Source organism: Lissotriton vulgaris, chromosome 3_1 (genome assembly GCF_964263255.1).
Source record: "Lissotriton vulgaris chromosome 3_1, aLisVul1.2, whole genome shotgun sequence".
NCBI lineage: Eukaryota > Metazoa > Chordata > Amphibia > Caudata > Salamandridae > Lissotriton > Lissotriton vulgaris.
This window is the reverse complement of record NC_141689.1, coordinates 91,744,575-91,757,477: the sequence shown is the minus strand read 5'-3', so window position 1 is coordinate 91,757,477 and position 12,903 is coordinate 91,744,575. Positions and strand designations below refer to the sequence as shown.

The 12,903-nt window shown below is 42.3% G+C and overlaps 1 protein-coding gene across 4 annotated transcripts in view; it reads left to right on the top strand.

Annotated features, from left to right (window-relative positions):
* ADISSP (adipose secreted signaling protein) overlaps positions 1 to 10,688 on the top strand; it is a 360,219-nt gene extending 349,531 nt beyond the window's left edge. For 2 of the 4 annotated variants that reach the window (XR_015309257.1, XR_015309258.1), the window contains exons 7-8: positions 7,939 to 8,794; positions 8,929 to 10,688. Coding sequence is in view for 2 of the 4 variants with exons in the window: in XM_086960133.1 (XP_086816259.1) it covers positions 7,939 to 8,039 (101 nt within the window). In the remaining 2 variants the exon portion in view is untranslated. Of the gene's footprint in view, positions 1 to 7,938 lie in introns of all 4 variants that reach the window. The other 2 variants (XM_086960133.1, XM_086960134.1) reach the window with 1 other exon arrangement.
* The last annotated feature ends 2,215 nt before the right edge of the window (positions 10,689 to 12,903 follow it).

The window sequence follows — 12,903 nt, the reverse complement described above, 5'->3', positions numbered from 1 at the left end:
TGCTTTTATTTTTCGTTTTTTTGTGTCATCCTTGTTTTTTTTTTAACTGTCTACAGATGACCGTAATTCGAAGTAAATAGTATATATCCTATGTGCCAGTAAAAATCATACTCCTGTGACAAGAATTAAAACTCAAGAAGGTGTCTAGATCCATTCTCCTTACACCTGCCTGCTACAAAGCACTGGAAATTTCCATAAAAGTTGTATGTGGCAGTTAATATGTTTTTAAATTTCAAATTTTTAAATGCTTATTGCAAACATGACTGTCACTTTTAGAAGGAAGTATGTTATGTTTTTTACTCTTTTTGTTTTTTAGTGTACAATTGAAATTCAAATAATCATTGCAGCAACTTTCCATGGCCAACCCTATTAGCTTTGCCATTGATTGTTTAGACCTAATAGCAGACGTTGTGCCTCTCAAAGGGCATGGCATTGCAACACAGTGTGAAAGTACTGATGTCAATAACAAGCACTGAAAAACGGCGAACTTCAGTCCTATTCCATATAGGGCAAATGAAAGGACCACATTAGGATTTTCCAAAGGGCGCCATTTGCTTGGCTCTCTCGACGCTTTAGTTCCACTTTGTCCCGCCTCCAACTCTCCTTGTATTTTTTCCTCATTTTCACCCTAACCACCATCGGTCTCCTCCAACACTGTCTTCCCCAAGCCTTTTTAGGTCTCGCTAGAGCCATCACATGCGCTGCTCTGGCGAGACATTTAGTAGCTGGCTTTTTTAAGTGCCACCAAAAGGCTTTCTCCGGCCACCAGCGAGCGGTTACGCGCGAGGGCGCGTGCTTACGAGCACAGGAACATCTTGTGGGCACCCTTACAGCCGCGATTACTTTCACTTTCGCGGCGCCGCCATCTGCCTTTCCTCGCTCCCACAGAACGCATCCCCTTTCACGGCCGCACGGCCCGTTACTTTTATGGCCGCGCTGCCAATGCTTGTTTATTTCATTTGCTGCCCTGCTTTCGCTTTAAAATTTTAGCGTGTGTTGTGGAATTGTGCACTCCTGTGTTATATATATTTCATTCAATAAAATAAAAATAAGTGCTTAAAAATACACCATTTTTAAACAAAGAAACACTGGGACTCTGCTATCCCCAGCTTTTCCTGTAAATGTGCTAACTTGCCAACCACTATGTGAATAAAGGTGCATACATGTGTAATCCTTTCCAATGTGTGCAAAGGTGTTGGGTATTGGGTTTGTCGGTGCTTGTTCCATTATTCTGTTCCACAGATAACACAGTGCATGAGATGTTAACTAGATATAGATTTGAGGAAGGGGGTGCTATTTTGGTGGAGAAATGGGATTGACAGGAGAGAGTGCTGAACAGAATACACGAGAACGAGGAGAAGGAACACGCCCTTTCCTTACCAGCAGCTGATGTAGATTGGCGTTTATCAGATCGTAAAGGTTTATTTTGTCTTCTGGGCCCACCTCTTTACTGCCACCTCTCAGGCACAAAGGGCCACTTCATTCCCTTGGCCTCTTCAATCAGGCTCCTCAGTTCATCAGGCAGCAAACCGGACACATGTCAAAGGGCATGTAAGTGAATTGCACGCACATAAAGGAACCATTCACTGCCACTGTATGACGCGGCACCCAACGTGAGAACCGTCCACACCCCCACCCCTCTGAGGCACCCCTTAGAAGCCCAACAAGATGTTGCTTCTCCACAAGCAAGTAATGTGAATAAACCTGTCATTGGGCCGGCTCCACTTTGCCCTGCAGGTAAACCGAGGCATTCATCCATCAGGAAGGCGAAGCACTCCAGTGACTGCCAGCGCTTTAAGAGCTGCGCACAGGGAGGGAGGCTTTCTGGAACCTTCTCTTCTGTCAGAAGAGTGCGCCGCTGGTAATCAATCATTGCCCCGGACACCTGCCTGACAGCTTTGAGGACACATCTGGGGTCTTTTTCTGGCGTTTTCTAATAGTAAAAGGCAGTAGGCCTACTAATCTCACAGCGCCTACTAACCGAAGAAGAGGCTTCCCATTGAGGTGCTAGGGCTAATGGATGCCTTCTGACGGCAATTAAGTTGCAGACACTCACACTAGTAAAACCCACACCAAAAGGTTACAGAAAATGGAAAAACAAGCATGACTCACCCACAAAACAAAAAAAAAGCGATATATATTTTCATGATTTCTCAGTACTGGGTAAAAACAAGAGCTGTTCAAACAAGTCTATTGTTGGTTTATGAAGAAAGAATAGCTAGATTTAAAAAAAACGTTTTAGTGCAGTTAATACATCATGCTTTGGATTCTGAATACAATCAGTTGCGTAAATGTACAGAATCATTTCATGTCATTTTCAATGAGGTGGGGAAGTGTCGGTGTCCCGACCGACAGACAAATGTCTCTTCTTTTGGCTCCTTCAGACTCAAGGGTCTGGCTCGGATCATAAGAGTCTGTGCATGAACAGAGCCCTGAAAATATTTGTTATGTAAATCGCAAGCAAGCATTACGAAAAATATGGTAAAGTCTCTTCAAAATTCTCAAAAGTGTATTTCTTAAACACGTGGGAGGTTTAACATTAATAAGGCATATTATACATACTGCACTGAGAAGTGCTTTCACAAAGATAGCTGTGTACAACTGGCAGTCTGAATTCACCTATTTAAAAGTGCTTTCATACGCGATAATGATAAGAAGAGTGTTTTTGTGAAATTAAATATTTGTTTACGATCACACAATTTAAGGAGGGAGACGCGATAGATCCATGTTCTCCATTGTAAAAAACCAGCAGGAAAGGGTCTCTCTATTTGTCTTTCTTAGTTTAAGGCTTTGTTTTTACCTCTTAGTTCATTTTTTAAATACACCAGGAACTCAAACCAATGCTGAGCGCTTTACATGAGCACCAGCTATATTACACAATGACCTGCTCCGCTGTAAATCAGGCTTTGAAGCACACTGGAGGGACATTCGGTTCCTCCAGTGGGAACCCCATGATGAAGCATGTCACCACTAGGGTGAGTGAGGGTTCTTCTTAACAAAATAGAAGTTATTTTCCTTGTCTTCTTGTATGTGTTTCACTCATTTTCTGCCTTCACTTTTGGTATCACCTCGTCACTGACGGTGTGAGTTTGTTTTTCTGGTGACTTTGGTTTTATTTTCCTGACCACAGCACCGATCAGTCACTCTTTAGTTGTTTTTTGCATTTATTATTGGGGATATAGGAGTGACCTCTTGAATATCCTTACTCTCTTGTTGTTGATACATATTACACAAGATCACATGCACTGTTGATAGGCACATGGAAATTAAGTGATGTGCCCAGAATCACAGGATGTTGAGTCCAAGTGGAGACTCAAACCTAGGTCCCCAGTTCCACAGTCGGCAGCTCTGACAGTAATGCCACACTATGGATAGAGGGCGGGAGGTAGGCAACTCTGAGTGCTTGTGATAAAAGGCGCTCAAGAAACTTCCCGTATTTGTCAAGTACTGTAAATATCCTACATTTGGTCCACGCCATTGCTTACTTAACTTGTATTACATTTATTTTTAAGTGGCACTCCTTTCAAGTGCTGCAACAATGCTACACAGTACGCAAGGATACAAATGCAAACAAGCATTGGCATAGCCAATAGGTCTCGCCTTTGGGACCTGCTGCATAACTAAATACTTATAAGGTCCCAAAGGTGAGACCTATTGGCTACACCAATGCTTGTTTTAACATAAAGCCCTGGAGCCAGAGGTTTATTTCCTCCAGGATGCCAAACATGGCCACAAGGGCATTAACCGTGGCATCTGAGCAGCTAACGGCTATCTCCCAGATGCTACTGCTTCAAATCCCTCACCTGAGCCTCAGAAAAGTTCTGTAAAGTGAGTCTGTGGCATCACAGACCCAGATGCTTTCTCTAAGCCAGTTTTTGAGTGGGAGATCTTTATTCTGAAGAGTCTGATTGGTCATTTCTGTTGCTGTCCTTCGATTTATTTCCTTGTTGATCATATGATCAAGGCCTTCATATCCATTGTCCTGGGTGGGTAGGTGGGCAATTATGTTGCCACGAAGTAAAGGGGTTCTTGCATGCTCAGTCGATTGGGGGGGGGGGGGGGGGGGGTCCTTTCAACCACACGTTTTTTTGCCATGGGATGATAGACTCGTTCAAGCCAAGACCATCAGCTGGCCAATCCATGTGAGATGGCCTTTTTGGCTGCCTGCCTCTGTGGCACCTTGGTCCCACTGGCAGTACTCCTTTTGGCATGCTTCACTCCTCTCTTTGGGATCCTCTGTCCCTGGAGCAAGCAGAACCCAGGGGCTATTTTGTGAACTTTGCTCGCGAGCCTTCAGATGGGATACAGCTCCTGCCTCCTGATGCTGGTCCATCGCTCTGTTTTTGTCCTACTCTAAGCCTCAGCAGTGCCATTGCAGTAGTGTCATTATAATTGAGGCTCACAGTTTTCAGTTTTTTTTTATCTTTACAGATAAATACAGCCAGAGCATAATGTGTTTCTTGTCTGTATTTATTTTTAACAGTGGAAAAATACAGAAACTTGTATTTCTCGTTAGTGGCTCTTTCAATGCTGTCCTTCATGCGTTCCAAGCCAACAGCTGATTAGAAGCAGTTGGTGGAGTTAAAAAGCCAGTGTGAGATTTCCTTTAATACAGCCATATGTTAACATATATTTGTATATAATACTAACATTTACCTGATGGTGTGTACTGTTTTGTTATATTTGGCTGCTCGATTTGCTAAAACACGGCAGGCATCTGCTATCGGTTATATAAATGTGGAACTATACATTTTACAGACTCCTTTTATTCTCATAATACAAAATGTGAAAATATACCAATATGAAGTCCCAAAAATAAGTATACATAAATACAGACAGAAATGTTTTTTAAAAAATACCATAGCCTCAATTATAATTACCACTAGTACTGTTTATCAGAGTAATGTTGGCCAGGCAGGGTTGTGACCCTCTCGATCATGTGTGACACATCCCGCTATTGAAAATGGGTTCCGACCAATTGGTGCGCTCAGATTTTTTTTGCTGTTAATCATCCGTTTTTTAAAATTTTTACTGTTGAGTCTCACTTCTTGTCTCACCCACAGTAATCAAATGGTAAATGTATTGCATGCGTTTACCACCAGTGTTTCTGTTTAAGATGAAGCTGCTGCAAACGCAATTAGGATAAGGGGCACTTGGCTGGTTACACATAAACATGTGTGCACATTTGTGCAGCCTGGTGCACATGTGAGACTACTGGTAATTGCACATAGGCAGTCTGGCGCAAAGAGATCTGCGAGGTTAGATGTTGACCTGGCATAGGCCTTATAACGTTAGTGGGAATTCATAAGTAAGCTCAGTGGGCTTTACTGGTTTATCTACAGTGTTGCAGTATCCGACACATGGATGAAATCTGTCATTAAATGTAGTTTTCCTTTCTTTAGGCCTACATAGACCAATAAGGTTATCAAACTGGGGAGGAACATGTACTCAAAGTTTGACTATGCAAGTCCCGAACTATTACATGTACACCTTATGGGTGGTCCAGAATTGTCTTATCGTCCTAGTTCAGTTCAAATTCAGGTTCCAGGCCTTTTGCAATACTTCTGGATCAGGTAAATTATTCAGCGCCCCAGCAGAGGAAACTCAGACCTCCCCACACACAAGTAGTAATTAACAATGTTACACTCAATCCAAGCATGCTGGGCAAGCGGGTTCGGGCTGGGGTGGAGGAATAATGTGGCACCCTAGGATTGGCCGGGGGTGCCTGGCTGCTAGAACATACCACCCCGTTCACAAATTCTTGCACACGGGCGAGAAAGAGTTGGACACTCAAATTGGATGGCGGCAAACAACACCATGGAAAGCTTGAAGACCAAGCCCACTGAAGCCCTTATGGCACGCCACCAGGAGCAAGTAGAGCCCGAGATGGTAAAAATTGGCCCAGTGGGGCCGGAGATATTCACCCACAAAGGATTTGACACCCCTTCCACTGCATCTTCTATGAGAACCCCCGAAGTGGGCCACGGCTCGGAATTGACATAAGGCCTAATTATTATTTTACCCAGAGAGGGGGCGTATGGGACCTCATCTGCCGGGCCGGGTTATGTAGGTAAAGGACCGGCCCGGGCCCCTGACCGCGAGAAGGAGGGATAGCACAGTCACTACCCCTGCACTCACAAAAGGTGAAAGGGACCTGGACCCCATCCCAGAGCCCTGAATGTAGGAGGAGGCGCCTTGTTTCCGCCCTCCCCCATGGCAGTGGGCTTTCCCCTGCTCCCTGTACGCGTGTCTGGGAGAGCAGGCAGCCACTCTAGTGAAGCCCTGCTCGCAGGGAAGAATCTTGCTGCCAGCATCAACGCTCTCAGTCAAAGGAAGCTAGCCGGGCAGGGACTAGCTGGTCAGCAGAGGAGTGAGCTCTGCATGCTGCCCCAACAATAGCACATGTTAGAGTGCCCAGGTGGAACCGGGCACCCCGACAAAAGAACAACAAGCCCAAAAAGGTACAAGATTCGGGGCAGAAGATCAAAGCTACTAATTAAATATGCCCGCTCCTTGCAGGGAGCACCCCGTAACTCATGTGGAATGTATTTTGCACACAGTTTTCTATGCTTTTTGATGGATGGCAGATGAGATGGGCACCACTAATGTGTTTTAACCCCTTCCCTGCGGGGGTAATTCCCCCATGGTGCGGGGGTGAACGCGGTGCTCGTGACGAGACCAGCTCGTCATGAGCCACGGTGGAGCTGTGCTCATGATGAGCTGGTCTCGTCACGACCCCGCCCACTGATTAATTCGCCCACACAGGCGGGGAATTAATTGCCCGTGGGCAGAGCGCAGCCGTTATGACAAAACAAGCTCGTCATGAGCACAGCTCCACCGTGACTCATGACGAGCTGGTCTCGTCACGAACACCGAGGAGGTTAAAGGTATTCTAGGGGTTCAGGAGGTGCAGCAGCACCCACCTCTAACTTGTTAAACATTGGCCCCAAGTTTCCGGTGTTATGAAAAGCATGACCCCAAGGCTTTTTGTCATTGTTTCAGAAGCATTCCTAAGGTTGCAACTTTTGTTCTTCATCCTGGTATTGCAGCGTTCTCTATGGCTTGCTCCTGTGGCTACATTGTTTGTGGTCTGCATTTCTTAAAGAAAGACAGAGACACTTTAGGTTGATTTTTCAATGCTTTATTAATGTATTGTTAACAGGTGGCTTTACATGAACATTACAAATGCTTTATTGATAAGGATTGCATTGAAATATGGTTATTGATTTTAAAGATATATTGGTGATTTTTTAACATGTGGTTATTGGTCTTTTATTGTGTTGACCTTTTGAGGAGGCCAATCGGCCTGTTGTGTTTCAAGTCCATTACGGGTCACATATGATTTCAGAATGTCAGGAAAGGTGTTTGAATCTGCCTGGTGCCTTGAGGGATAGAGAGAGTTTAAAAAAAAAATGTTATTTACCTTTCTAAAAGAAAAAGCACTGACTGGAAACTCATTTATTGAGTATTGTTATGTGTCAGCAGATGGTGATTACCAGCCCACACCACCTCTCATGAAGAGTCCTTGGTGTGCTCTGTTTTGCTACCCTAAGATAGGCGCTACAATGGGGTACTTGGTTCGCAGTAAGTGAAATTGTAGACCTATTATTTGTGCATCCTGCACAACTAATAACCCTATTTCTTTCCATGCAAAACCTCATTTTAGTCTAAATGAACCATGTATCATTTTCATTCTATTTTGAGATCTTGTTTTGTGGCAGACATAAGTTTTCAAAATACATGCTCGGCTTTGGTCTGTTAAATTTGCACTAATTGCGTTTGCAGGAAAGTGGCTTATGCTCTCCTTGGCGGAAAATGGATAACAAGCATGGAATTAAATCTCTTTGGAAAATCAGGCAGGAACACGAATGAAGATTTGTGTGTTTTTTTTAATGATGTCTAAAATATAACAAAGTAATGAGACCATTTCTTTTCCAGATCGCCATCATGGCACCCCCATGTTGCTGGATGGCGTACGATGCATCGGCGCGGAGCTGGAATACGACTCTGAGCAGAGCGATTGGCAGGGCTTTGATTAACCCGGAAGCCCAAGCGTCGGCTGAACTCCCCAAATGTTAAAAAGAAACAAAATACTTCTGAAATGAATTGGTCACATGGGTGTCGGAATGATCGCTGCATGGACTGTACTCTGGAAATTGTGGGATGGCACAATAATGTGTGCTGTTATGAGAAAGAGTTTTCTTGTGCCGTAAGCTGTGAGTTCTAGTGGAGTAAAGCCTGCCTTACTGCTGTGTACCGTCCACCAACAGCCTTTACAGTAGTACGTTTCATGCTTTCAGAGTGCAACGCCTTCACCTTAAAAAGAAGGTATGCAGCATTCTGTGTACTTCAGTGTATGAATCTGTCGTCCAGGGCAGGGCCTCTCCCCACAGAGGATGCAGACATCACAGTAGAAAGTTCCTTTATTTCACTTCCATTTTCCCATTGCTATAGTCCAGTGGGGACACCTGCAGAATATATGTCTTTCTCTGTGGCTGTATTTTGCCCCTAAACGGCTGTGTATATATTATTTTTTTTTTTTAATTGCATGGCTTTTAGTTTTTTTCCCAGTAATTGTGCAAATCGCAGTCGTTTCTAGGCTCATTCATCACACAAACAATGTCACGCATGCTGATTATTTTACGTAATTCATGGAAATCCCATCATACCAGTGAATTCTGTATTCCAGCCAACTAGCCTTTTATTTTATGTTCTTAGTTTTTTAACATGTTATGTAAACATACGTAACTGAAAGTTGTTAGTGTTTATTTTATTATTCCTTAACCCCTTGCCTGTGGTTGGAACTCCGCTCCTGTGCGGTACATTCCGATCGCGGGAGTGGTCGTGACAGCTCCCGGCCGTCATCAGCACACGAGCACTGTGTGCCATGACGGACGGGAGCCGTCACCAGCATGCAAGGGGTTAAAGTGCACACCACCAGACACCGTACCGTTGAATAGCCACAATCTCCAGGGCCTTTTGAAAGTTTGAATATTATATTAGCCAGAAAGAGAGATAATCTCGCATTACTTCTTCCAAAGTGGACCTATAGCCCCAGAATTATAGTTTAAAATGCAAAAATTGTATACCCAAGTACCTGTCAATTCCATCCCATTGTCATTGCTGCTGTTAATGCTGTGAAACTTTGCTGTTGCTTTAAGACTTCCAAAGGTCAAGGAAACACATACATTTTGATCAGGGGGCTTGTTTCGCTTTAAAAAAATATATATTTTTAAGTAGAGTTGTAATGTCACCTCTTAGAATTCCTCATACTGAAGGTTTCTGAATGTTTGTCCTGAATGCGGTTTCCCCCAGTCATTCCTTCCAACAAAACTCTTGCATATGTCTTTTCTTCACCTGTTGTGCAATGTGATTTTTTTTTTCCCCTGACAAAGTTTGTCGCACTGAATTAACCAGGGACTATAAGGCGTTTTTGCTGAACAGAAGGAAGGGGAATTAAACCACCTCTGACCACCAGAATGTATTAAAGCATCTTCCAGACTGTCTGTGCCATTGGACATCAGATCCATCCGAAGCAAGCATGGAGACATGCTGTGTAAAGGCATATTGTAAACTGTTGACGTGGGGCACCCCGAGATTTATTTTTAAATTGGGTAGCCAGATCCCATGTATTAACAGGAAAAAAAAGACCCCAACCCAGTATATAATCTAAATATTCTAGTTTGCCGATAACCTCCTTTTAAAGGCACTTTCACTGAACCATTTATACTAGCTCATATGCTCAGGTCTTGTAAGATCCACATTATATACGATTAGTTGTTCGATTAGTTGTTCGCAGTATTTAGCTTTGACTAGTTCAAACCTGAAACCTGTGGGTCACAGAAATGTTGCATACCTGTGAATTGTGGCCATAAGTTACTGGTATGAAGTCATTATCAATAATTGTAGTAGCCCCCCCACCCCCCCAAATAAAGGACAAAATATATATTTTTGGATGTTATATAAAGATACGTACCTGAGAATTTTACTGTTCTCTTCTTTACATATACAAATTGCATAAGCCAACTATTGAGTATCTTTTTGACGTGCATTTTTATTTAGCATAGTTGTCAAGTCTTCATGTTTAGTTTTCTGAAATTGTTTCGATTTTATAGACGTGCATGCAGCCAGGCAGTGTGTGCAAACATGCTGATGATGTCTTTTGTAGTAGCCTTTCCTGTTAAAAGCACTAAACAACTGCAGTTTCACTTACTTCTTCTAGACCTAAATAAACTTGTAAACACTGCATCTGTTACACTTTTAATACATAGAAATTCATTTTGCTGCTAGCCAAAAAGTGTCTTTAACTTGTTGTTACTTGTTAATTGTTTTTAGGATTGGGGTAATGGTACATCTAAGAAACCCAAACATAAAATTATTCGGAAGAGAGTTTTGTGTAATGTTACAAATAATGCATTGTTGAGAGGTTTTCAGCCCAATTTCACAATGGCATGTTCTTTTTTTGTTTTTTTTGTCTTTACCCAATCACTTGATTTACTTACTATCCTTAAATTCTAATATTCGTAACATTTGCCTACGTTTTATATTTTAAGGTTCACTTTCCATTTAGTTTTTTTGCATTGGGAGGGAAAAAGCTGATACATGGTACAATTTTGAAAGAAACCAGGGATCTTATGTGCCTCTGTATGTTTTTCTTAATTAAAATGTAATAAAAATGTTGGTTCAAATATTCGTTGTATTTCTTTTCATACTTAGACTTTTTTGTCCTCCGTGGCAGACGGCTTCATGACACACAATTGCAATTATTCATTTGATTCCCAGTCAAAGTTTAAGAGAGAGAGGTGTGGCGCAGCGGCCAGAGCGACTGACTCTGGAGCACTGGGTTCACGGTTCGACTGCCGGCGGCAGCTCAGATCAGCATCATGTGACTCAGGGCAATAGCTCACTTAATCTCCCTGACGCCCACCAGCACCTTGAAACCCTTAAGGGGGTGATATGTTTGTGCTTTACAAATAGGAATTATTTATTATTTACAAAATAGAATGCTTTTATTCTGTAGTGCCAAAACTTAATTTTATGTGCATCAATTATAATAATTTAATTAATTATGTGAGTAGTCTGAACATTATTTTCATGGTTTGGCTTGGCAGCACAGTGGTTGCCAGACAGTTAGGTGAGTATCACTAGGAGAGGAGTTTGGCCCCGCTTGCATGTTGGGAGCCTGCTGTACATGTTTTGATTGGGCAGAAGGTGTGTTCTTGCTCCAAAAAAGTGATGGCCGCCAAAAGCTGTGATCATTTTGTTTATTCATCCATCTTCCTGAGCTTGAACTTTAAAGGTCATACACATGACATTGCAATGCTATTAAGGTGTCTTGTATAAGTAAGTAGTTAATGTTGTTTTTCTCTAACAGCAGCACAGATGGGGAGAAGGGTAGTCATTAACCTGTATGGATTTTTAGGTCCGGCTTGACTGTGCAACTGTCATAGGACCTTTCGATCTACACCAATTTTATTCTACAGGTCTTTGTCTCCACACAAATATCCATTCCCATGCTATTTACTAGTAACGCTCCACATTACCATACAACACTGCTATGAAGTCAAATTGCTGAGAGAGACCGGTAAGACCATATCGCCCAATCTATCCTTAAAGCCATGCACACCATCTGACCATAAATATATATTTTTTTAAAAGCTTTGCCATGGACCTGTTCTTACCCAAAGAAATTAAACTCAACATAAAAGCTTTTTAATTGATGACTAGACCTGTCATTTCTAAACACAGGTCTAGAAAGCAGAAACAAAATGACGCCGAAAACCTTTATAGTCTCAGAACTTTTTCTTCGATGACCACTAAGATTTTTAGCTGGCAATAGGAGGAGAGATGGTCCTGGAACTTATGGCTCCTGTGTTCACTTGCCTCCTTCATCCTCCTGGACCTCTCGACACACCACTGTCCAACCCCATAAACCTGCAAAGTCGACTGAAGGCAAGGCTGCACCCCTTCTCTCCTCCACTTCGCAACTCTGTGACTTTTCGGATTTGTGTATAGGTTTATTGTCCTACGTTTTTTATTGTAAACACACCTGCATGATTCTCATTGGCTGCATATTCTCTTGCTACTACAGTGCTCTGCTACCTTCGGGGGATAACTTGGTCCTAAAAAACCCCAATGAAGAATATATATATATATATATATATATATATATATATATATATATATATATATATATATATATTAACAGCGTTCCTGCCCTGTTATATCATTAAGAGAGCCTCCTGACACAGACCTCTTCAAATCTCCGCAGGAAATCCAAACCACACAAAATGTTGCGGTGCGCAGTACAAAAATGTATTTTTCAAATTACATCCAGGAATAATCGGGCTTAGTGCCTGCCATGACTCGTTTCGCTTACACACGCGAGCTTGATCACATGCCGCGCTCTAGAATAGGGAACATATATATATAATGCTTTAGAAATTTGAAGACTAAATCTTTCGCAGTGGACATTTGTGAACTTTGCTTCTCATCTCAGAGGCAGTTCTGACCAAGTCCTAGCCATTAACTTAATATACTCAATCTTACAAGATATTTTGTTTGTGTTTGTTCGACCAACATGTTTCAGATATGTTTGTCAAAAAATGGCGGTAAGTGTCTTTGTAAAGAAAATTTTATAACCGTCTTTTCACAAAATGTGTGCTGGCCTTCTGTAACACACATTATTCAGCATGTCTGTTTCCCCTTCAGAGATTTCCTCTCTCATTGTCCTAAAAGAACTGAAAAAGTTCAGCAGGGTTTTTTTCTTACATGAATTTAGTTTTATGTTTTAAAAGAAAATAGCTTTTAGATGGGTAGAGGTAAGCATTCCCAGCAGTACTTCAAATTCCTTGCCCCATTCTCAAGAAACGCATAATCTCGAAAAATTACAGGGAAAGTGTT